Source organism: Scophthalmus maximus, chromosome 2, assembly GCF_022379125.1.
Source record: "Scophthalmus maximus strain ysfricsl-2021 chromosome 2, ASM2237912v1, whole genome shotgun sequence".
Classification (NCBI taxonomy): domain Eukaryota; kingdom Metazoa; phylum Chordata; class Actinopteri; order Pleuronectiformes; family Scophthalmidae; genus Scophthalmus; species Scophthalmus maximus.
In genome coordinates, this window is record NC_061516.1 from 6,851,763 (window position 1) to 6,875,564 (window position 23,802).

The 23,802-nt window shown below is 50.0% G+C and overlaps 1 protein-coding gene across 5 annotated transcripts in view; it reads left to right on the forward strand.

Moving 5' to 3' along the window:
* Window positions 1–23,802, forward strand: part of robo3 (roundabout, axon guidance receptor, homolog 3 (Drosophila)) — a 134,426-nt gene that overhangs the window by 48,118 nt on the left and 62,506 nt on the right. Inside the window, exon 1 of one of the 5 annotated variants that reach the window (XM_035626708.2) lies at window positions 12,227–12,730. The exons of the other annotated variants lie outside the window; for them this stretch is intronic. Within the exon in view, the coding sequence (XP_035482601.2) occupies window positions 12,664–12,730 (67 nt within the window). The 5' untranslated portion in view covers window positions 12,227–12,663. Of the gene's footprint in view, window positions 1–12,226; window positions 12,731–23,802 lie in introns of those variants that run through there. 5 annotated transcript variants of the gene reach the window in all.

Here is a 23,802-nt window from a genome sequence, read left to right on the forward strand (position 1 = left end):
CTTTCAGCTCTGTGTCTTCTCCCCCGACAGCCACTGGGGACGTTGTAAATCAGAGGGCAGGGGAGGGGAGAAACCTGAGCCGAGAGCGAGAGAGTAAGGCGAGGAGACATTAAAGTGGGAACCGGGGTCTCGGAGAGCGTGGCCATCCCTGTCATCACGAGGGAGCGTGGGAGACAAAGAGAGGAAGGCAGGAGGGGATGATGATGATGAGGCCTGGGGAGGGGGATGGGGGCGTGGGACACACTCTCTGATGGACACATATAGTATATGATAAAAACACAAACGCATTTGTAGTCCCTGTCCCCTCGCACGAGTCGCGCAGGTCATAAATCCAGGCTGGGTTAGGCCGGGTTCTGGCAGCACTGCCGCTCAGGGACAAAGGTAATCCAACAATAATTTTCAGCGAACAAGGGATTTTGATTTCCACCCCATCGGGGAGGGGAGAACGCCGGAATCATTTTTCGAGGGGCATTATTTTTTCTCTCGTTTTCTGGAGCCTATAGCCTACAGCCAGGCAATGTCCTTGCATTCACAGGGATAAAGCCATCGCTGACTATTGTGGAAAAGGGAAAAGAATTGCGTCTGGAGAAGGGGGGGGGGGGGGTCAGCGATGAAAGGGATAAAACCATGTGTGTGTGTGTGGGGGGGGGGGGGGTGTCACCTTTGTGTCTTTGTGACTGTCATTGCCATGCCAACCACAATCAATCAATGTTACAAGTCACACACATTGTTTATTTGAGCAAATATTAGCAGAAAATGTGAAGATCCCGACCTTGATCATCCTCATTGTTTGACCCTGACACGCTGAGACTATAAGCTTTCACTGTACAAATCGATAAAAGAAGAGAAGGGAGGGAATGGGGGGATTAAAACTAATACGGAATCAATAAGCGCTAAAAGTTTCACATCAACCTCTGCTGGTCTAAAGTCTCCGGTCCCTCCGGCCTGGAGGACTCGTGCTCCCTCCATTCTTTTCGTGTTTACCCAGCGCTGCCTCCCTCTCGCTCACATTGATCCCCGTCCCTCTGGGCCCAGGTGTCTGTCTCTGTCTCAGTCAGAAGTAACCAAGCCTTGTGGAATGTCCTGTGCCCCCCACCCCCACCCCCGCGAGTGTTTGGACTCGGCTCTCGCACATCATCTCACATTTTCCCCTTGAGGTAGCGAGGCTTAACCCCGACGGCCGGTGAAGAGGGTCGAGGAGCTACTTTTCACTGGAACTCTTTGCGTCTGTCAGACAGGGGTGAGGGGTGGGGGGGGTCATGAAGGAGAGCGCCGCGAGGTGTGGAATGGAGTGCGTGTAAAAAGAGACGGCTCCTCGGGGGACCTCCAGGGCTTATTCCACACCGGAGCTGCGGAGGGAACTTCTGCAGGCCCGGGAGCGAGGGCGTTTGTCCAGCCTGTTGATTTGCTCCGTGAGGACGGCATGAAGCACCGAGTCGCGCAGGTTCGATTTCAGCCGGCTCGGTAGCAGCAGTTGTCTCTATTCGTCGAAGCGTGGCCCGTCGCCGACCGCGTACAGCAGAAAGAGAGGTTGTGCTGCAGTGAGAAGAGAAAATCAACAAACTATCCAAATCTGCTCAGAAAATGATTGTTCAGGATGGTTCCACATTCTCTTCCGTGCGGCACGCGTCGTGTTTTCCATGTGTCCCAGTATGTTTTATTCCAGGCATAGTTTTTGAAGTAAAACTTATACTATTATACTATTTTTATACTACATTAATGCGATACGACACCTTCAGGCCGCTCCGCTCCTTGTTTTTCACAGATCCCGGGGTTCCATTTAGGCCTCAATGGGAGTAAATGCTGTGACTTCTACGGAGTCAAAAGTAAGAGAAAAGTAAAAAGTCATCATTTCTAATGGCATTGAACTTTTATGCCACGTTAAGGGAGAAACTGGTTGACGTGACGAGTCATGGCTCCGAGCCGACCAGGAAGAGGGAGAAAAATGCTTCACAACTCGCCCACTACGTGTTCGCCCCTCAGTTGCCAGGACATATTCTACATCAACACCTCGGGCAGTTTGTGTTTCACTTGTGAAACGTCGTGCCACTCTACTACGTCTTCTGTATGCCGCGTTTCTTTCCGTGGCTTCCAGAGACAGTGTTCGGCGCTCCCTCCTGAATACAGGACGGGAACATTGGAAAGTCATCCTAAAAATGTTGACAGCAGCGAGATACACTTCCGCCCACTCCTCTGTGAAAACTGTGTCTTCTTTTCAGCGGCTCTCTGTCTGACAGGCCGATAACACTTCATCGCGTCAGGAGTTGTGGTACAGTATACCTACAATGTACACATGCTGGTACATCGGCCACAGAGCGTGAATCAACAAATGACCTGCTGATGTATGAAGACTGTACAACAACGGATTGTTGACTCAACGCAGCCGTGTCTGCGGCAACCGAAAGCGGCGGCCCAAATCGGCCAATCAGAAATGTCCAGCACTGCAAACCGCTCCCCCCCCCCCCCAGAGGTGCCTTTGCTCTGAGCGAGTGCTGCCCTCCGACCGGGGAACTCTTCGGTGGGTCGGGGAAAAAATCCACAGAATTTAATTGGAGTTCCTCCGAAGGTTCCTTGTGCATGGGATAGCATAATAATACGTTTAATAATGGTGGACGGAGAAATACCAATCACAATTAAGCAACCACCAAAGATTGTGTTGACTTAAATTAACGTTAGACACCTAACCGTGGTACAAAGCCCAGGACACAGCAGAGCAGAGGAATAGAAGTCGAAAATGCAGTAGTCGGAGCCAATGGAGCCAGGACCACAAGCGGCCGCCGGCACTGGAATCTGAGCCCGGCGAAGCGCACTGACATTTCCTCCTGATTAAAGATATGCTTTCATTTCACTGCCCCTTTATTCCATTTCGGGTGAGGATAAAAAGCCTCATTATAGTTTCCTGCCGAGCCCGGTTCTGAAGGTCCCGACTTTCAACATGCGGAGTCAGTATCTCTCTATTTGCCGTTATCTCCAATCAAAATGAGAACATCTCTGCTGCGAGTGTTGTTTTGCTTTATTAGATCCATCTTCGCCACTTACAAATGAGCTGGCAGTGTATATTCACAGCATAATGACTTTCGCTCTCCAATTTGCCACACGCAATAGCTCTGTCCCGGAAAATATAATGGGCAATTTCGCATCAAACACAGCTAAGGTAATAACAGAATATTAGCGTACCTCTCAGCGGGAGGCCGGCGACGGGGGTCAACTTCGCTGCAGGCGAAAGGCGGCGGGAAATTCTCTGTTCGCAGTCAGTTGGTAAGAGCGCACCGCTGTCGGATCCGCTAATTGCTCCCTGGAACGTGCACGGCGATGAAGCAAGGGAACGAGATTGTGAGTTGTATCAGGCTGCGATCTCCTCCTGTGAATTCTCACGTCGTCACGTCCTGGATGGAAGTCAGTAAGGGCAGTATTGTGCCGGGATGCTCGTGTGTTATCGTGTCTCAGCACACAGCAGGTCTGCGCTTTTCACATCTTCCATTATTTACCGTGTAGTTAGTTAAAAGTAAAACCACATGAAAAATTGAGCTCCCAAAATATTTAACTGGCTAACTTTGGCAAAAAAAAAAAAATTCAATTTAAGTTTTTCCTACATAAACTACGGTTGGATCGTTAAATTGGCTTAGGAAGTTTCCTAAATCTTGAAGTCACCCGTGAGTATTTGATCAGCAGCCATGATAAGAGCTGTTCGGATTCTCTAAATGCATAGGAAATGAGCTTCAATGCTTCCTTCCCTATCTCCTTAAGCATAGGGTTCACTGGACCTTCCTATGTGAGAGTAATGGAGATATAGACACCCCACAATTCACTGCGGCAGCGACATTTAACGTGACGCGCCTTGCCACGGACGTAAACGATTCAATCCGAAGTAGAAGAAGAAGAAGTAGAAGAGTATGAATATGACCGAGAAGAGACGCACGTCATCATGTCAGTTACTGTTACATATGAATCATTTACTTCTGATGTCACACGGTGGTAAAACACTGAAACATGCTGATGGAGCCGCTGAGGTTTTTGAAGTCCATCTTCGGAAATGTGTAGTTTCACCACGACAGACGCATCAATAACATCCACCGCCGCGTGACAGGAAGGACAATTGGACCTCACCCACTGAACTGCACCTGAAGGTCCTGAGCAGAATCCTGTCCACAGGCTCACGAGCAAAGGTCTGAGGGGAGCTGCTTTGGTCTGGTGCTGGTCTGGCAGTTGGTCTGGTAACATATTGAAAAGGAGCGGGCGGGGGAAGCAGGACAAGAGGAGTCCTGCCCACGGGCAGCGCAGGACCGCTGGACTGTTAATCACTCAGTTACTGGACTTGTAATTACACCGGGGAACTCAACTGCTCTGATCACTTCATCAGATGTGGTCCATCGATATACTGCTCTGCATTTTTCCAGCCATTATTCTTATTATGCACTATGCTACCATAATGAATGTACTGTACTTGGCCACTTGCACTGCACCGCCCTCTCTTGCTTTGTCTTATTAATCAGATTTTATTCTATTTATGTACTTTGCGCTGTTATGTTTAGATGTGATACGGGGGGGGACTAGGCATTACCTTGTACATAGCGCTCTGCTGGATCTCGCATCTTTATGGTCAAAGCTTCTGTGAGTGCCGACATGAGTTCATTTCCTGGCAGCAGTGATTTGTATCAAATGCTGCAAGATACCGGTATAGTTTGTTGATTTTTGGTCAGCACTGGCTTGCTGCAGAATCCATAGTAGGAAAACATGTTTTGCCATGTGTCCTCCATGACAAGGCTTCGGGTGAATAAATCCTCTGCTTGTTGCAAATGCAAGTGTAATAATTACGCTTTGCCTTCACCAGTTGGCAGACCCATGACCAGATCCTCTTTCCCCCGTTGCCAGGGGCTGTCCACGTATTCTCAGAGAAATATGAAGCATCCTGTGCAGAGCAACTAACTGCTCAGCCTGAATGGCTCCTGTCACACACTATAATAGCTCGTATGAAAGGCCAGGGCTGTTGTTAACTCCAGGTGAAAGCAGGAATGGAGCTGGAGGAGACAATTTTGTTCGAGCTCCCCGGCAGCCTTTTTTCTATCTGTCTGTCTGTCTGTCTGTCTGTCTGTGTGTCTGTGTGTCTGTGTGTGTGTGTGTGTGTGTGTGTGTGTGTGTGTGTGTGTGTGTGTGTGTGTGTGTGTGTGTGTGTGTGTGTGTGTGTGTGTGTGTGTGTGTGTGTGTGTGTGTGTGTGTGTGTGTGTGTGTGTGTGGCCATAATTGCTGCTGCCACCCCTCCTCCCCGGAGCCCTGGTGCAGTCTGGGAGAATTGGAAGAGTCATTTCAGCGCGGAGGAAGGGGACGGATGGGAGCTCTGTGGGGTGGGGAAGCAGAGGAGGCTAAATTACAGAGCGGCGCCGCGTGGCAGTCGGTTGTGTGTTGTCTGACCCTCTGTCCTGACACCACTCGCATGCCCGAGAGGGAGGCTATTTCGAAGGAGATGCACATCTCCTGCCAAGACACCGCAGGGGGTGGACACAATGTCATGGCGTCCTGCTCAACGTCATGCAATCCAATACAACGGCCGGGCAACAATAAATACGACCTTTGTGAAGATGATGTTGTCCAGGGATGAGACGGGGACAGTTTAGTTCCGCGTCATGTTGTCACGGTGTCAAACTGCTTAAAGCAAATGAACTAATACAACCTGTTGTCAGGCTGTTCACTGGGATTGAGAAAATTATTTTCTGTTATTGCACAAACCTGCACTGTAGTCGTCTGTTTCATTGTAACGGTGACTTTCTCTTCGTCTGGAGGATCAGGAATTTTTCTTGGACCCTTCCCCGATGTTTTTCCACAGTCTGCTCCGCCAGGCTCCTGGCTGCTGAAGCCTCCTTTGTCTCCTCCATCCCGTTGCTCCTCTCTTCAGCTCGGGGCCAAGCGATCACTGTTGGTGGATGTAAATGCGTCGCGAGACCTGCACCCGACACGGGAATGAGATTCATCTGTGTGAAATCCATTGTTTTGATGAGGGAGTGAGTGAACAGTGTAACATAGTGGATCTATTCTCATACCGGAATGACAAAATGTTGTCTGCTACTGTTATTTTGACTGTAGTCATGTCTATAAGAACCATCCACCTCCAGAAAAATCCCCAGTCGGACCACGTTCAGGCCGACGGCAGCCTGCAGTCCTCTCATTCATCAGAATGGAGCAGGTCCGTTGTGTAAGTGTAATGGACGAAGCTGTTGTTGTTGTTGTTGTAGTGAGGGCAGCGTACATGTAATAGATGATGGGTATGATGTGTCCGGTGAATATTTCAGGGGGTGGACCGAAGCAGAGCTCCTCCAGCTCAGTACCAATAAAAACACACTCAGGACATCATCTCGCAAACCCCAAAGACAGCCAAGTCATAAAAAAAGCAAAAATGATGGCCCGACATCAAAAATAACATTTTTTCACCCATTCCATTCCTCTTTTATAGCACTTGTTCCATTATTGGCAACCCACTCAACGGCTGTCTTCACAGAGACACCCATAGAGCTCGCGGCGCGCCAGCCAAACCCCGGTGCCCACTCGTCACGAAACACAATCAGCGCGTGAAACCAGTTGAATATGTGAACCCCCGACAGAAAGGCAGAAAGAGGTTAATGTCGCCTGTGACACTCCAATCTGCCCTTCTCATCATGATGTGTGGTGGCAAACAGACGGGGACGCCCCAGCCCACTCTGTCTTCATAGACCCATATCAATTTGTACATTTGTGTGTGTGTGTGTGTGTGTGTGTGTGTGTGTGTGTTGGGGGGGGAAGGGAAGCATAGGGCACGTCTCGCTTCACAGCTCGAAAATTAATAGGGGGGGGGCCCCTCATTATGGAGAAACAGGAAAGACAAAGAGGTCTCGGTGAAGACGGGCGAGCTGGAGAGGTGGATTCTGATATAATGAGACGAGAAGAGAGAGCGTGGAGGAGACCCAGAGAAATGAGATGATGAATGTGAGAGCCTGAACGCAGCCCGCTGGATTTTTCTCATTGCTATTTCCCATCACTCGTTCCCTCGGCTCGGGACCGAACCCAAGCTGAGGGAGGCCAGCAAGAGAAACAGGAAATTAGTCGCCCCTAATAGCAGCCATGCTTTACCTTCCCCCCCCCCCTCTGCTTCCCCCTGCATCCCTCAGGGAGGTGGGGTAACAGCCAATCCCATTGAGAGGCAGATCAATAAAGAGATATGTTGTCACCTCAGAGCGCCACCCTCTTAATCAATTGATCTATAATAGAATCCGTTCACTGGAGCCTCTTAAAGGGCCCGTCCTCCGTTCACCAGCAGTGGGTCGGAGAAGGAGCGAGGGGTCTCGTTGCGGGTGATGGAGGGGGAAAGTGGAATGGGTTCAAAAAGTGCGACCGTATAGATACAGGTGATTTCATGGAGACAGTGATCATATTGATCATCAATAAGCCTCGGACCCAATGAGTTATTGTCCTTGCTCTGCTGCGTCATCAGATGGGGACATGCATTGGACCATGCGGGGTCTTCGCGGCGCAGTGTGCCGCCGATGCAACAGTGGCTTCAGAAAGGATGCTTACACTTTATTGTGTCGTAATATTAATTGTGACTAATAGTTTCCCCATCACGCTTCACTCAATGACCCATATTGATGAAGTGAAATCGTGTTTTCTTTGAAGCAAGTTTATTTAAAATCGATTTCGCGAAAAATCCCTCTGACTGCGTTCACTTGGTTTCACCGATCGCTGAGGCGTGTCTGGAGGTCGACTGGAGTCCACCTGTGGCACTCCACTGACCGGACACAGATTACAAAGTTGTCATTCCGTCCAAACTGAGTCACCAGGCGAGAAGGGGCCTTGGTCGGGCAGGTGACTGACAGCCATCAGTCAGTCACTCTATCAAGTCGCCCGCAGGGATCAGACAACCGCTGCGCCTCCATCAGGTCACTGTGGCTTAGTGGCAAGCTAAGCTCCTTTGAGTGAAAGACACTGTCAGGACCTAGGGGGTCTCGTCTGATTAATCTTCGGGCGGAACACTATGATTAGCACACACCAGGCGGCGGGGACAGGGAGACGGAACTGAGAGATGGATCAATGTGGCCCAACACAACCGGCTCGAGTCCGCGCGACCCCAGACAATAACGGTTCAGCCAAGGAGGCCTGAGGCCCTCGTTGCTGCCAAAGAGGGCGTTTCAACAATGTCTAAACACATCTTTTCACTCGTCATTATTGGTCATTGGATGCTTTCTACCGCTGTGCCATCACGGGCAGTCATGGCGGGAGTGCGAAGGTCGGGCGAGCGTCTGAGGAGCAAGCAGAGCTCAAGGAGCTCAAAGTAACGTGTGCACACTTTGCTGTGTGCAATTTCGCAAATAGATCCACCGGCGGCTAATCTTTGACATCAGCAGCTGTGATCGGCGAGCCCAACTTCATCAGCTGCGATTGCAAACGCGCGAGACGACCTCTCGAACGCTCCCAGCAGTATCGGGGCGGCCAATCGACGTTGTTTCCCCGGGAATAATGGTGATTTGTGCCCAGGGAAGAAGATGTTTCCGGTCAGGGGCTGTCATCATTTCGCGTGGTGCTGCGAGCACAAAGAATTCTTGTCCGCCTTCCTGAACAAGCACAACCGTCGTTTTGTTTCAGATCTTCCACAACAAGGTTTGTGTCATGAAGTCATTCGAGTTCCTCCTCTTTAGCGCATGGATTTCCAATTGTTGGTGCTTTGCTGATTTATGTTTAGATCTTAAGCGCTATGTAATTTGCTGAACGCAACTTGGCTCCTTTCAGTGAATTCGATTGAGAAAACACTGTAGATGTGTGTTTTTTTTGTCCTTCTACCCAGCATTATACTCTATAATATTGATTAGATTTGCGAGCCTTGGGTTACATCTGCGTGCGGTGACACCACCTCGGAGCACAGTATACAAAATGTGTTCCGGAACATATATAATGGAGCCTTTAGTCCTCGCGCCGCGGCGCCAGCGCTCGTCCTTGCAGAGAGAAAAGAAGCTCCACTCATTATCTGCATTCCAAATTGAAGACTTTGTTTGGACCAACAAAGGAATTCATTTCACAACTCGACTAGGCATACTATTTATTTGAATGAACAGCTCCGAGGTCACGCACTGTTCCATCGTCAGAGGTAAAGAGGTGAGTCACATCTGTGGGTAGTCTTCATGAATCAGGAGCCTCGGGTCTGACCCACAGGAATACAGTTGTTAAAGGATGATGTTGCTGTTTTTCAGAGTTCCCAGATCCTCTTGGAAGGACTTGATGTTTTCAAATAACATTCGGTGATGTCCTTCATGCGGGTCAGTGCCAGGCTTGTGAAATGTGGAATGAGGAAACTTGCAATCGCAGTTTCTTTCGTTGGTTTTGGAGCTGACGTGCCGGCTGAGAGGTGTGTGTGTGTGTGTGTGTGTGTGTGTGTGTGTGTGTGTGTGTGTGTGTGTGTGTGTGTGTGTGTGTGTGTGTGTGTGTGTGTGTGTGTGTGTGTGTGTGTGTGTGTGTGTGTGTGTGTGTGTGTGTGTGTGTGTGTGTGTGTGTGTGTGTGTGTGTGTGTGTGTGTGTGCGTGTGTGTGTGCGTGTGTGTGCGTGTGCGTGCGTGTGCGTGTAGAGTCTGAGTTAACAGCGGGCACTCGGTATTGCTTTCTGTTTCGTGAAGCCGTTTCACTCCGAACAGAGTGGAGGATTGAAGCCAAAAGGAAAGAGCAATTCAGAGGTCAGGCGTGCGCCGTAGTGGCAATTCACTTAAAGTCATTCATTTATTTATGACCTGACATCCAGTTTCCTGATGCATTATGCAAGAGACACAAGTTTTTGCAGCAAACGATGATGCATGTGTCTTTATCTTCGCTCATATCATAACAGTGTTTATTTACGGGATACATGGTGAAAGCATTCGGTGGGTTTCTTGGCTAAATACCCGCGTTTCCTCCTGTCCTTGTTTCCACTGAACGAAAATAAAACATGATGCTGTGACGTCTTCAAGCAGCCGCCGTCACTCGCTGACCGCCCGAATCCCTTCCTGATTAAATAGACTCCATGGATCACCGAGGCCGTCTTATCACGGCGCTGCCGGGAAAGCTGACTCTGAAGGTCCTTTATATAGTACATTCAAATGAATTGCAAAAAAAAAATCGGCCCATAAAAGCAGGCCTTTGTGCGTGGAGAGGGCATAATTCCATGATCTTGCGGCTCAGCTGCGAGTGTGCCGCACTCGTGAGCCGCGCTTGTAATGCAGCCCTAATGTGGATAATTAGTCTAAATTCATGGAGTGCTTGATTCCACTGACAGCCACGCCAAATGTTTGACGAAGGCGCCAAAGTAGCGGCATCGGTCACAGGCGAGCGGAAATGCATTTAGCGGAGGGCCTCATCATGTTTTATTCAATCACAGGGCGACGCTCAATTAATCAGTTTTCTGCGATTAAATTAAACATGTACATGCATAAAACATGAGAGAAATATCAGGGGTGTTTAAGTGCCGCGTGGCGCTCTGTTTATTCTCACACTCTGACTCCAGTGACGGGGAATGATTTCCTTCTCCTCCAGCACTGACAACAGAGTGAGACGGAACGGGTTAGATTTCACCTTAGTATGCGCGGCCTGATGCAAACCACCATCCAATGCATTTTCTATAAATGTCAAGAGCCGCGTGTATCCTGCGTCTGTCTGACCCTTCATATTTGTTCAGCTCAACAGCGCTCTACCCAATCATTCCTTATTGCCTCATTGCAGAAATGTGGCCCTTGGTGTGTCGAGTCCCATTGGCTGCCGTTTGCCGTATCTCCCTGCACGTGTAATATTGCCTTTTCGCTTTCCATCGAGTGCGGGCAGGGCCGCGGCCGGGATAAATGGTGACATTTTTGCGGCGGTGTGTGGTTTGTTTGTGTCTCTCGGAGGGCTGATTTGTATACACAGCACCACCGTCGGCACGATCAAAGGTCTTTCACATGTAAGACACATTTGCATTTGGATTCGTACTCCTGCCAACATCAGTTATGCCTCTGTGCTGAGATTACAGCTCTGAGATACACGCTGACATTTGCCGCGTGTATCAAACGGTGTGACTTCAGAGAAGAAGGTGGCGTCTAATGGACTTAATCCAAGTGGAATCAGTGGGATTACAAAGGGCCCTGGGCGCCTTCACATGTCGCTCACACCTCCTGGATAACACGTTATGTTATTAATGTGAAAGTATGAAAATATGAATGTTCCCATTCCAAATGATTGAAGAAGACCAGATGCTTATCTGCTGTTTCTATTTGATGAGGTGAGGATTTGCTAAATTATCCATGTCCCCCTCGGATGTCACATGCATCACACAACAACAATTCATTTAGAAAAAACGGATATTCATGTTTATTCAACCTTTGTGTAATGAATTTAAAATGTACAGTATGGATCAGTAAGAATCACTGTCTGAAATCGGAGTTTAAACTAAATCATCCTGATGCGGATGGATCATGTTTGATGGTTGAACACTGGGCGCACTGGCCCTTTAAGGGAGGCGCCGCTGGGATGGTGAAGTCAGGCAGATTTGACCCCGACTAGACCGGAAGCTGGGCGAGTGTGCCTTCACATTACAACTACAGCAGTCAAGTCTCCTGTATTGAGATCGCACTTGATTGATCCACAGTGCTTCACAACCACAGCAGATAAATCAGCATTACACATAAAGATACAAAAGATAATTACTAATGCATGATTAAATCAAATGCAAAGAGGAATCAGAGGATTAATAGGAGCGGGCTGAATAACACACGACCGACAAATTGAATGAAGGAACAAACAAGAGAGCAGAATTAGTAGAATTTAAAAAACAACAACTCTACACTATGCAAGTCTAAAAAATAAACAATATTTCATCAGTTAAAATTATGGACTAGTTAATGACTGGCTGGAAAACACAAAACTGAATTTGCAAAATTCCATCTAATCTGGGCCTGTGAGGAATTCAAATGATCGTTAAGAGTTTAAAAGTAAAAGAAGAACCAAGGGTTTCATATAAAATCCATAAAAGCCTAACTTTTACCCAAACGCATGTAAATGAATGAGCACTGTGCTGTGAACGTGAATCCTGAGGAGAGACGCAGCTGCGTCACACTCGTTTTCGTGGCCACAAGCAACCAACCACATTAGTTCAGCACACCTTTATTTTTTGAAATGGAGACCGGAAGCGGTTCGTGCTACCATTGCAGCATCTTACCCCGGCGCGCTCTGGCTCCGGGACCGTGCTGCTCCGTCGGGGGGGTGTAGTAATGTATTCACAGTAGCCGAGCAGAGGAGCGGAGCGCGGAGCCGAGGAGCCGAGGAGCGCATCTCCGTGTTGGACCCAGTGGATTTCTCTCTGCGCGGGGACCTCAGGCACTTTTGGACTAATTCCCTCCGAGGAGAACATTTCTGGGGAACATTGCTGCGGGACAGAGCGGGACCCGCCGACCGGCCGCCGCCTGCCCCGCATCACCCCGCAGCGCAGGGAGGAGAGTCGCCGTGCGGGATGTCCGAACTTGTGCGCGCGCTGCGCCGCGGCTGAGATGCTGCATGCGGAGTCCGATGCTGTTCGCGGAGCTTTCGTCCCATAGACTGGATATCACCCGCGCGTCTGGTGGGAGCTTTCACTGCGCTGCTGCCGGACAGCTCGACCCACGCCACCCAGCCTCTCTTCTGGTGGTCCGCCTATGAGACACCTCGGCGCATGATGGCGCACCGCCCGACCCTGGTCGTCCTGCTGGGTCTGTTTGCACTCAGAAGTTTGGCACATGGTAAGTTGACCCTGGCGCGCGCCCGGTTGTTCTGGGTTCTGTTTGCACAGATGGAGCCTCTCTGTGCGTCATATTTGGCACAAACCAGGTCCCCCAAGGCTTCCACAGAAAACACACTCTGACCATAGTGATCGTACCCTCCTGTTTTTAATAATCGTCCTCATTTGATGGATCCCGGAGATTGAGACCTTGCCTGTGTGACCAGCGTTATCCCCCTGGATGATGTCATTTGAAAAGGGCACTTAAACCATTAGTAGTGGCCCATGTGCAGCTTCACCGTGCGTCTTGCCCGGAGGGACTGTGGATTCACACCAGCATCTGCTCCCCTCACACACCTGACTTCCTTGTGACTCCAGCCTGCTCATTCATCTCTATTACTGGGCCCATCAGGGTGAAGACGTGTCCCCGGCACGTTGCGAATGTGAATCAGAAAAACAGGCCCGGGGGGATCCACTGATGCTGTACAGAGAGCCAGCAGTGTGCCGGGAGTTTGACTTCCCCTCTGAATTCTCTCTTACTGTACTTCCTCTGGATGAAAGCCTGGGCCAGGCGTTGTGCGTTGAATGTTAAACGGTCCTTCCTTTCCTGCCTGATTGCACTCTTTGTGTTGTGCACAGCCGAAAACACACAGTGAAGGTGTGTGAAGCTCCCTCCTTGGGTTCAGCCTCCGCCAGATCCCCGGATACACTTGCAACGCTGCAAATTGGCCTTTGTTGTTCCACTGCTTTTTTTTTTTTGAATGACTCTGTATTCAAAATCATTTGCATTCAAAGCCTTTTTAATTTGAGTTCCTCTTGCACCGAGGCACATCGTCGTCCGGGGCCTGACACTCACTTGTGGACTGAGTCAGCTCAGGGATGAGGCTGCATCCACACATCCTCCGTCAATCACTGATGTATCACTGGTAAACGGCTGCCAGCAGGCCACAGGCTCTTTGTCAGCGTACCTACGTCCTGTCCTTGTCTTCCACTCACACAAACACCCCCGACTATGACGTGCACACCCCCCCCCCCTCCCCGTGCTAGTGGGATGTTATAGTGAGTGACAGCGTGGCGTCGCTGGGCCCGGCCCTGCTGCCGAGGCTCCCTTTACAAGGCTGTAAACATTGGCTGTGAACCCAAAGCATCTGTGGAAGAGCTCCTTCAGTGACTCCACACGCTCCTCTGGGACCGGGGGGGGGCTGCACTCAAGCTACTTACTTTTCACTTGAGCAAAACACACTTGTGATGTGGCACAAGAAGCCTGCACTGTTTTTAGCCACCAGACTTTTAGAATTCACATTGAAATACTTCTCCTCTATCCGGAGATGCTGTTAAAGTGGAGCCTGAGCCTCACCACGGTAACAGCTTTGGAACACATGTAGTAAAATAACCTTTGTGTGATGAGATGAGCTGAAGAGTGATCATGGCTGCCCAGCTCTCTCTTCCCTCTCACGTCGGAGGGGCCCCTTCCGCATGGAGCCAGAGTCGTTGTTGCACAGTTCTGTCATCGTCACCCATCCCACCGTCGATGGGCCATGTGTCTGCCGGGATGCCACCTCGTCGCCCCACGACTGTCGCCCAAACAGACCAGTAACCACATCAAACGGCCCGCAGCAAATCTTGATGCCACACGCTGTAATTCCAGTGTCAGCATACAACTCCACTTCCTCCGAGGAGGGGGGGGGGGGGGGGCGGGCGATGTGGCTGAAGTGGCACAGATGTGTCATTGTTCAAATCCCTTTCATTTGGCCAATGGCGGTTGTGTGTTTGTCACACGAGGCGTTTTCAAGCAGCGGAGGCTGATGGATCGTTCAAGGGCGGTTTGACAGGAGTTATAGCGGTCGCTGCGATCGAATATGAGACATTCTCATAAACGCTCGGGCTCAAACAAACGTTGGCGTGTTAATCCTGAAAAGTAAGAGTCGTCCAGTCAGCGGGCCGACCTGCGTCTCAACGCACCGGAGGAGCATTTCTCTCCAGTAACAATGTCCCTGTTGGGCAGGTCCTGTAAAAAGAGATGACCGGAAGTTGTGAAATTGGGCTGCAACTCGTGTTCATTTTCACTTGAGATTCATCCGTGCGTTATTTTCCGTGATAACACTTGACAGATTTGCCCTGCCTATAAACAGAAGTGAAAGAACCCTTGCTGTGATTTCCCTTGTCTGAAGGTGACGTCTTCAAATGTCCCCAAAACCCAGTTTTGCTATATGTACTATCAATCTTCATATCTGAGAATCTAGAACTATAGGACATATTTTATATTTATATATTTCGGTTTTGCTTGATATTTTGATATAGAAAATAGCTGCTGATTAATTTCGGGTGTTAATTTAGGTTAGAGACATAATAAACCAAAGTACTGCTCTTTCATGGTTAGATATTACTAGAGGTTATGTACGTGACATGTTTTTTTGTAATTTAGGGGAATTGGCCCTTTAGTATATATGATGCACATCCAGTTTGGAAGAGCCAAACATCCAGACTGTAACCCAGAACTGGTTTGTTATGTATCTCAGTCATCACCACATTGCTGATATTTTACCAGTGTAACTGTGGATAACTCATACTGTAGCTGAGGAGGCACATTGACAACACGTCTCCTAGTTCCCGCAGAGAGAGAAAAGGGAGTCGGAGAAAGCTTTGTCGCCATTTTTGAGAACAGACACACACACACACACACACACACACACACACACACACAGAGTGAACACGCTTCCTCCCCCACCTGCCTGCCCATCTGTTCTTCACAGATCAATTAGACCGTCAATAGCCCAGCAAGCTTTGGTGCGATACGCGGTAATGAGCGAACAGCTCCCGAAAACCATCGTGACACCAGCGAATCCCGACTTAGGCTGAGTGTGGAATGCAGGGGTAAAGATCTAAACATCCTCTTCCTGCCATCACGGAATCAGCCGCGTTGATCACCGGCTCAAACTGCCATTTGAAGCCTGGCTGTCTTTTTTCCGGGAGTTGTTTTCTCTCCGCACAGCTGCTGGTCAACTAAATTTAGAAATAACTCATCAAAAGAGTTGAGATGAAATTCCGCATGCGTTTCACTGCACTGCCACTCATTATTATGTTAGAGGAAAGTTTTGACGGCCCCGGATGACGCGTAACGAACAGGCGATACGTGCATTTGAGTGTAATAGTGAAGAGAAGCCAACAAGAGCACGCCCCATATTTTAGTACGTGTCCATCTGCGGGCCACTCCCCCTCTTGACGGCAACGCTTAATACGTCTGCACGTCCCGACCACGAGGGCCAAAGTAAACACACGCTGTGGCACCAGAGGGCCTCTCCGCCGGGCACCAGACACTGAGCCGGATCTCTACTTAGCGGCGGGCGCTGACAGGACAAGTCAGCCACCCCGTCTCCTCAGAGGTCCCGAGTGCGACCGCCTGAGGGGCCCGACACAATGATCCCCCCCCGAGCTCCCCACCTCGGGCAGCAGACAGATGGACGGCCCCCCGACATTAGTTCCAGTGGGTATTAGGACGGCTGACCCCTCCACTGCTCGTCATCTTGTTGAAACAGACTGGAACGTCCGTCACAGAGCTCGGGGCAGCGTCGGCCCGTGGAGACTGTTGTTCTCGTACAGTTTGGGTATGACAGAGTTACAAACTGGACAGTACAGGTGGCGGAGGTGTTGCACTGCTTCTCTCACCAAATGGAAGTGCTTGGTTCTCATCAAGGCAGGATTGAAATATTGAACACATAAGTTCACACTCATACTGTGTATGCATGGTATGAGTGTGTAAGAGAGGGATGTGTGTGTGTGTGTGTGTGTGTTTGTGTGTTATGAAATACTTAATATCAAGCAAAAGCGCTGAGCCACACACACCCTTTACATGCCGCCACATGATATATTCAGTGTATATGTTTCAGGCAGACGATTTAAATCTTTATGAATCATAATCGCTAAATGTTTCGGCGCAACTGGACTCACATACGGGGTCTTTGATTCATCGCAAGCCACTAAATAGTGAAACTCTCCAGATGTGTGACCAGATGGTGTGAAACACAATCTATGAGTCACCGCGCACTCACAGAACACTAGAAATAGGCTGCGCCGCTACTTCAAGTACAGTAGGATTAATGTGTTGCCTGCAGTTTATTACCGAGCCGTCTGGTCTTCTGTTGTGAAGAGCGATGGCATCTCAGTCACTTAGATGGATTTTCAACACTGAAGGTGAATTCAAATGCTCCTAATGATCTTATTATATCTGTGTTCGCCGTGTGTGGAGCTGAACAGCCGTCTGTGCACGTGGAACATGCTGGTGATTTACCAGCAGTGTTGTTGCTCTGTTTTCACACGGCCCCGGACCCGGCGCAGATGGTTTTCATCAACGCTCGCGTCTCTTCGTCGTTTACCCACGCTTCATGACCCACAGACTTTTTTCCCTACGCGGGACAACACACACAAGGCCCACAGCCGCCATTCCTCCGTCTGCGGGTTGTGTGTATCTGTGAGCGCTTGGTGCCCTGAACGCTCCCTGTGGTAAACAGCCCACCGCATATCAAGGTGCCGGCGCCGCCGCGAGAGGCGGCCCCTGTGGGCCGTTCAGAGCTGACAGGGACGGCTCATTTTGAAAAAGCCACAGTCGCGGGGTACCTGTTAATTTGCGACGCGACGCGTTGACGCACACAAAGAAGCGTCTCGGGGATAAGAGGCGGTTAGAGTGTCTCTTTGGCCTGTTAGCTCTCTGTAGCAGCTCAGTGTGACGACTGACAGTCAGGCAAGATGCCCTCCAGGAACATTCTTATTAAAGGGGTGTGAAGAGGAGTGAGAGACATGCTGGTTCGGAATTATGGATGCACTGATACAGAACCGATATCAGGCCGAAGACAGATGGATTGTGTATCCGTTACATGTTCCACTCCGTTCTGGTAGTTTTCCATCGTGCCTGAGATCCGTCTGCATTACTGCAATGTTATCACACAGTTCTTGATCGGCTACAGTTCTCAGTGTTTCGTATGTATATGATCACGGCTCATTCATAGTATGGGATCACAATCCGGTCTTCTCGCGTTGCCGGCAGTGAATGAGTCGTGAAAGATGATCAATGACAAACTGTGTATTGAGAACAAGGCCGACTGGGCTGAATCATTCAGTGTGTGTCAGAAGTGCCTGTCACCATCCACAGTTGATCCGTGAAAATAGGTCGCCTTCAAACTTCAAATCCGACTCACTTATACCCCCTCCCTCCCTCCCTCCCACACACCCTCTCCCACAAGCCATGCAGTGAGGAGCTGCGGAAGTCCCCTGTCTCGCCCCTTTCCTCCCCCGGGGTGACGTTCGGGATCTATGTGTTCAGACTGAGGAGCAGATACCTCCTGTACCCCAATCTAATGGGAGCTAATCTCGAAAAATATATATATATATAGTGCCGGACAGGAAAACGGGTGTCAATCCCCCCACAGCTGTGCGGAGAGGCCACCCACAGCCGGCGGTGTGCCCGTCCCGGAGCCCCCTCAGAGGATTTCCTGCTGGGCCTTCAGCGGTGAACCGCCTAATGATTAGTGGTGATCGGTGATAGGAAACAATCCGGACCATTTTCTTCCGTTTGCTCTCGGAGCAAGAAGCTATTCTTACCCCCCTTCCCTGCAGCATTTCTCTCCTCTATTTCTCCCGGTCTCCTCTTGCTCCCGTCACAGAGAAACACTCACAACAACATCGGATGAAGAGCGAGTCTAGTCGCCACGGAACACAGTGGCTGCCCTCTTGCTGTTTTAAAGCCCCCCCCCCCCCCAGTGGAGTCAGAGGAGAAAATCGAAAATCGATGGCTGTTACTGGCAGGTTTCTGGAACTCAAACTGACAACTCTTGGCAGGATGTGTGATAACTGTAAGAATGTCGGACTGGTTGTTTATTAGTCCTCGGGACCGCTGGTTGCCAAAGGCCTCACCGAGCTGCATTCAAAGTTCTCCGAATGTGCAAACGTGTGAAAAGTTCGGTCAAGCCATCCTCCGCATGATCGACGTCGATGCTTAGTGTTTGAGGACATTGAACATGCTGCGGAGACCTGAGGTACAGTACATGTCAAGGTCAACGTCACAGTTAGAATCTGCATGTAAAGGGATGCGTTGCCGCTCCTCGTGTCTGTACTTGGAACTAAATCAAAGCTCTCTGCCATGCTCCACCATGAGGGTTGTTTGTACAAAATCATCTGTGAGTGTTCCTGTTGGACCCGAAGAGGCACCAGCGTTCGCTCTCTCTCTCTCTCCACAGTAATGCTGCGTCTGCCTCGTCAACTCGGCCAAAAACCTCTTTTGGCCGATTCGCCGGTGCAAAGGCGCCGCACTCAGAGGGAGCGTGAAACAGAGTTGTCAGTTGAAAGGGCATTGGTCTCTTGCGGTGCTGCCCGGGGAGTTTGGATCTTCTTTTCTGCTCCCAATTTCCATGATCCCCACTTCTCAAAAAGAAAAGAGCCGAGAGGAGCGGCCTCAGCCCCGATGTTCCCTGCCCCAGGGGAGACATGATAAAAGCACCCCGTTTCCTTTATCAAAGTTCAGCCTGCCCATTGAGACGCCGGGGAGCAACACGAGCTCAATTGAGGAGGCGGGGTCTTCACGGCCGGCACTTTGCATTCTCATGCGAGGGCACCGTGTCGTTGTCCGCACAGGGTCACAGAGTGGGAGGCTGCAGAGAAGGCACTCCATCCTGCCTCCCTCCCTCACCGCCGCCAATTTAACTTTGAATGCACATTTGCAAATCAATTCCTGTGGCTGTGGTGAAAAATGGGGAGATGGAGGAGGAGGTCTCAGAGCCTGTAAAACAACAAGCTCTGTCGGGAAGAGGGGGGGGGCGTCTGCTTAAAGGAATTGCAGATGAGGGAGGAAGAGGAAAGTTGCGGAATCTTCTTTCATCGTCATCTTCTTCCGTCCCTCCCCCCTCCTCCGTCCCGTCTTCAAAGATGATAAATCTCCCTCTGTTCACCAGTGGCAGCTACTTTCATTGCGTCTGTACTGGAAGTTTGGCTTAAAAGAGATTTTTTCTCAGCCGCTAACAGCTCCGTCTTTCCGCGTAGAACTGGGCGGTTATCGTGTGCGCAGTGCGAGGGTTAGCTCAGCTTAGCCCAGGATGGCTTAATCTTGCCACTGCAACTCACGACAGAGTGATAAAGAGTACGGGCTCTTGATGTATTGCGGCATTCTAATTTATTCCCAAGTCCTCCTTGCCGAAATGAAAGACGTTCCTCACCCTGCAGGTGGACGGGTCGATGGCGCTGAAGTGCCATCCGTGTTTTATGTCCTTTTCCCCTGCGGGGCTGTAGGGAGCTGAATAGTTTTGATCCAGCGCGTGATGACACATACTGTAAACCCTGTTTTTTGAGCCGGCACGTCGTTGCCGGGGTGGGGGGCATGCTGCACCTTTCGGCAGCTTGCACAGAAAAATAGGTACGTAGGCGTTCGCGTCGACCTCGAGGCCGAGCCGCGTTGCAAGTATCAGACACAAGCCAGTTAGTGGAAATGCATTGTGGGAAAGATGTAGGGCCCAGTGTGCATATTTATATCCAGAGCTGTAGAGGCGCCGAAAAAAGGGTTAACAGCATGTCGCCCGGAGCAGATAGCTTGTCAAGTGAAATGATGTGGAACCTGACCTGTCAGCGCTCTCCGTCAGATCTTCGGCATCAGAAGAGCCGCGCGCAACGTCTCCCCCTGCTACATTATCTACCGTTGAGTTCGGTTTCCCTTTGTAATGATTACCTGTCGACGGCTCTCGCCACTCGGGGACATCTCGAACCACAGGCTCCAAAAACCGGTTGACAGTCACTTATTTGACCTGTGACCTTTGAGCGGGGGATTGTTTCTGGATTACAATCATCGCGTCGACAGTCGGAGTCGTCTTTCGAAGAGTCTGACTTTGGAGTTACAACAGTTCGTGTTGTCTTCCGCAAGTGCTGATGTCGCTTCGCTTTTATGTCGGAGCGCCCCCCCCCCCCCCCCCCCCCCTTCCCATGCAAATAAATTGTTTACCTCATTATCGTAGCATTTCAGGACGAGTCCAAAGAGCCGGAGCTTTGCGACGAGCGTGAGTTACTGGCTGTTGTTCTCATGTGTTCTGCCTTTTCAGAGAGGATGTAAATCTGCTCAGGGGTGAAAGCCCACTTGTGTTAGTGGTGAAATAAGGCTGCGGGGTGGGAGGGGGGGGCAGCTTGGAATCCACTGTAGACGTTTGGCAGTGGTCCCCTGCGCTTGTTTTATATTAGCCGGGCCACACTGAGCCACTTGTTCTTGTGCCGGATGAGGAAAAGTTCTGCCTCAGCACTTTGCCGCTACGGAAAGGACATTGCAGCAGGAGTTTGCTCCCCGTGGCTGCTTTGTTCCAATTCCCCCCCCCCCAGGTGAGAGCAGTCTGACCGTACTTCAATGTGTATATGCATCTGTCGTGATGTTTAAATGTAAACTAAATAGAGCGAGCGCTCCGTGCGAGTCTTTGATTCGGAGCCTGTGGTGTTTGATCTCCCCGGGTAGTCCGGGAAAGTTCGTGCTGAGTGGAATTGATTAAAATAAACAGTTTTTTTCCAGATTTTCTCTGCTGGATTAATCAGTCCTGTAATTACAGTTTTTACAATTTTATTCAAAGGGACGCGCTGTGCCCCATTCAAACGTTCAGGAGCAGTCAAGCAACTTCCTGTAGGCCCCCGGCATTATGTGATATGCGTTTTCTGGCCCGTTAGTATGGACGGAGATAACTCTTCACACAGAGCCAAAGTTATCGTCTGGTTGGAGTTAAGAGTAGATGTAGCCCACGAGACCTTTAGTAAATCTTTAGTCACCGTAAACCTTAGCATCATCTGCCATCCTTTCAATGAAGCCTGGAAGTGATTCGGCATTGTTTCTTTTTTCAGTTTACCAGTCTGTAAATCAACATTGCAGACTGGGTTTTGAGAGGCAACCAATCAAATAGATTTGTAATTTTTTACAACATCGGTGAGTGACAGCCGTCAGCTCTACAAGGTAAACCACCGACATAAATCCCTTAAGTGCACCACGGCTTCTTGTCAAACAGATTCCAGCCCTCACAGGCCGGACTCCCGAAGCCCCCCTGCGGTTTCATTAGCTCACACGCAGCTTGGAGAGTTCCCTGCCTCTCTGCCGTAGTTCACCATGGACAGTCGGCATGGCTCGGCAGTCTCCAGCTGTTAGCCCTGTTTGAGTTTCTCTTTCTTCCATCCTCGCCCTACTCTCGGCCCAACATCGACAGCGATGTTGAGCCGCGTCGCTGGGTGGTGGTGGGGGGGGGGGGGGCGTTGCTTCTGAGCTCAGCAATCCAGATGTCCTCCGGTCGTATGTCAGACTCTCTGTACCATTGTCCTGTCACAGCCACGTGCAATGATCGTTAAGTGTTCGTCAAGGTTGAAAATTGAAGTTGCGCCCCGCATAGATTCGGAGGATGTGCGATGTGGCTCCGCCGAGCTGTACCTCTGTGGGACATCGCAGGCTGTGAGGTGGCACGGGCACTTCTGTTTCTGGAAGACCGTCAATGAGGTATCATGTCAGCGGGTCCCAGTGTTCGGCGGGTTTCCACTTTGACATTCTCTTGATGATATTGAGCTCAGACCCGCGCGGCGCGCCCCCCCCCCCCCCCCCCTCCTCGCTTAAAAGCCACCGCTTTACATTTCCGCATGGCTTGTCCCCACCAGCCCGGACTGTAAAATTTATGAGTCAGCTCTTAAAGGCTGGGTCCTGCTGCGCTCTCACCACAGACACCCCCATCCCCCAAAACCCCTCGAGCCAGACACGCACACACACACACACACAAACACACTCGGCCCAGCCATGATACATATGCTACCTTGAAGCTGTTAAATGAACGGTCTCTATCTACAGCTCAGGGACCTCGAGGGGAGGAGAGGTACTTCACAAATGACGCTTTTCTCTTGTTGCTTTTTATGTATTAATGTCGAGGAATAGATCACCTCAAATGTTAGTTTTTTACAGATGTGTCCTGCATTGTAGTGTTCAGTGGGAAGGTCACAGGGATTAGGGTTTGTATAGATGAGATGAGATGTCCGTGGAATGATGGTGGCAGCTGTCGCCTGACAAGCACTTCTCGTTCATCCACCGAGGCCCAGGCGTCACCAAGAACCACAATGAATCTTCTTCTGACACTTTGCCACAGATTCGACACTCTTTTTTTGAAGTCATTGTATCCTTATTTTATGAATATGAAGTCATAGCAAGATACGACAGAAAGAAAATGCCCATCACACTTGACTGTGGAGTTGCGTCAACAGACTGATGTCCTCAGTGGTCAGGTGTACTTTATTTCGACTGTAGCTCAATATATTATGTATTATATATTTAATTTATTTCATTTTTGAGAATATTCATCTGGCACAAATTCTTCGTGAGGCAAAATTCCATCTATCTGTGAAGTCAAAAGCACATCGGTGGTGACTCTGTTTCCTTACGCCACGTCTGTGATTGTCAGCGAATGAAAAATAATATATGGTCATATAGTTATACTTCTAGATGAAAGAGCAGTTGGGGAATTCACGGTTCACGAGCAAAACCCTTAATGTATACATAACAAGATTTTAATTTCTTGTACGTGCCAGTTTTGACACAGTACAACTTATGCAACCGATACATTCAAGATGCTACATTGTACATTTTTGGTTTAAGGGAAAAAAAGAGAAAAAGAAAATGGCACTGACGCGCTCTTGGCATTAAAGGCAGCGAGACGTATCTGTGCAGGGATCTCGTTACGTTCTGATGCTCTCAGGGCCCGAGAGCAGGCGTGCGGCTGCAGCCCGGCCGCTCTTTGACTCTGACGAGAAGCAACTTCAAAGCCTCGATACCGTTTCCTGCCTATTCCAATTTCTGTGAGTGGTATTACGTTGAGAGCAGGGCCGTCGCTGCTCAATATCCCCATCGGCGAGAACCCCCCCCCCCCCCCCCCCCCCCCCAAGAAACCCTTCGGTGGAATTCTTAATCTCCCCAAACCCCTTTTTCTCGAGGTTGTGTCACCGAGGAGGGGACGTTCTGACAGCTTCTGCACCCCTCACGTCGGGCCTATGGAACCAGCCGACGGGCCGCTGCATATGGACAAAACAGAACTCAACTTCTGTGTGATGCAGGGGCCG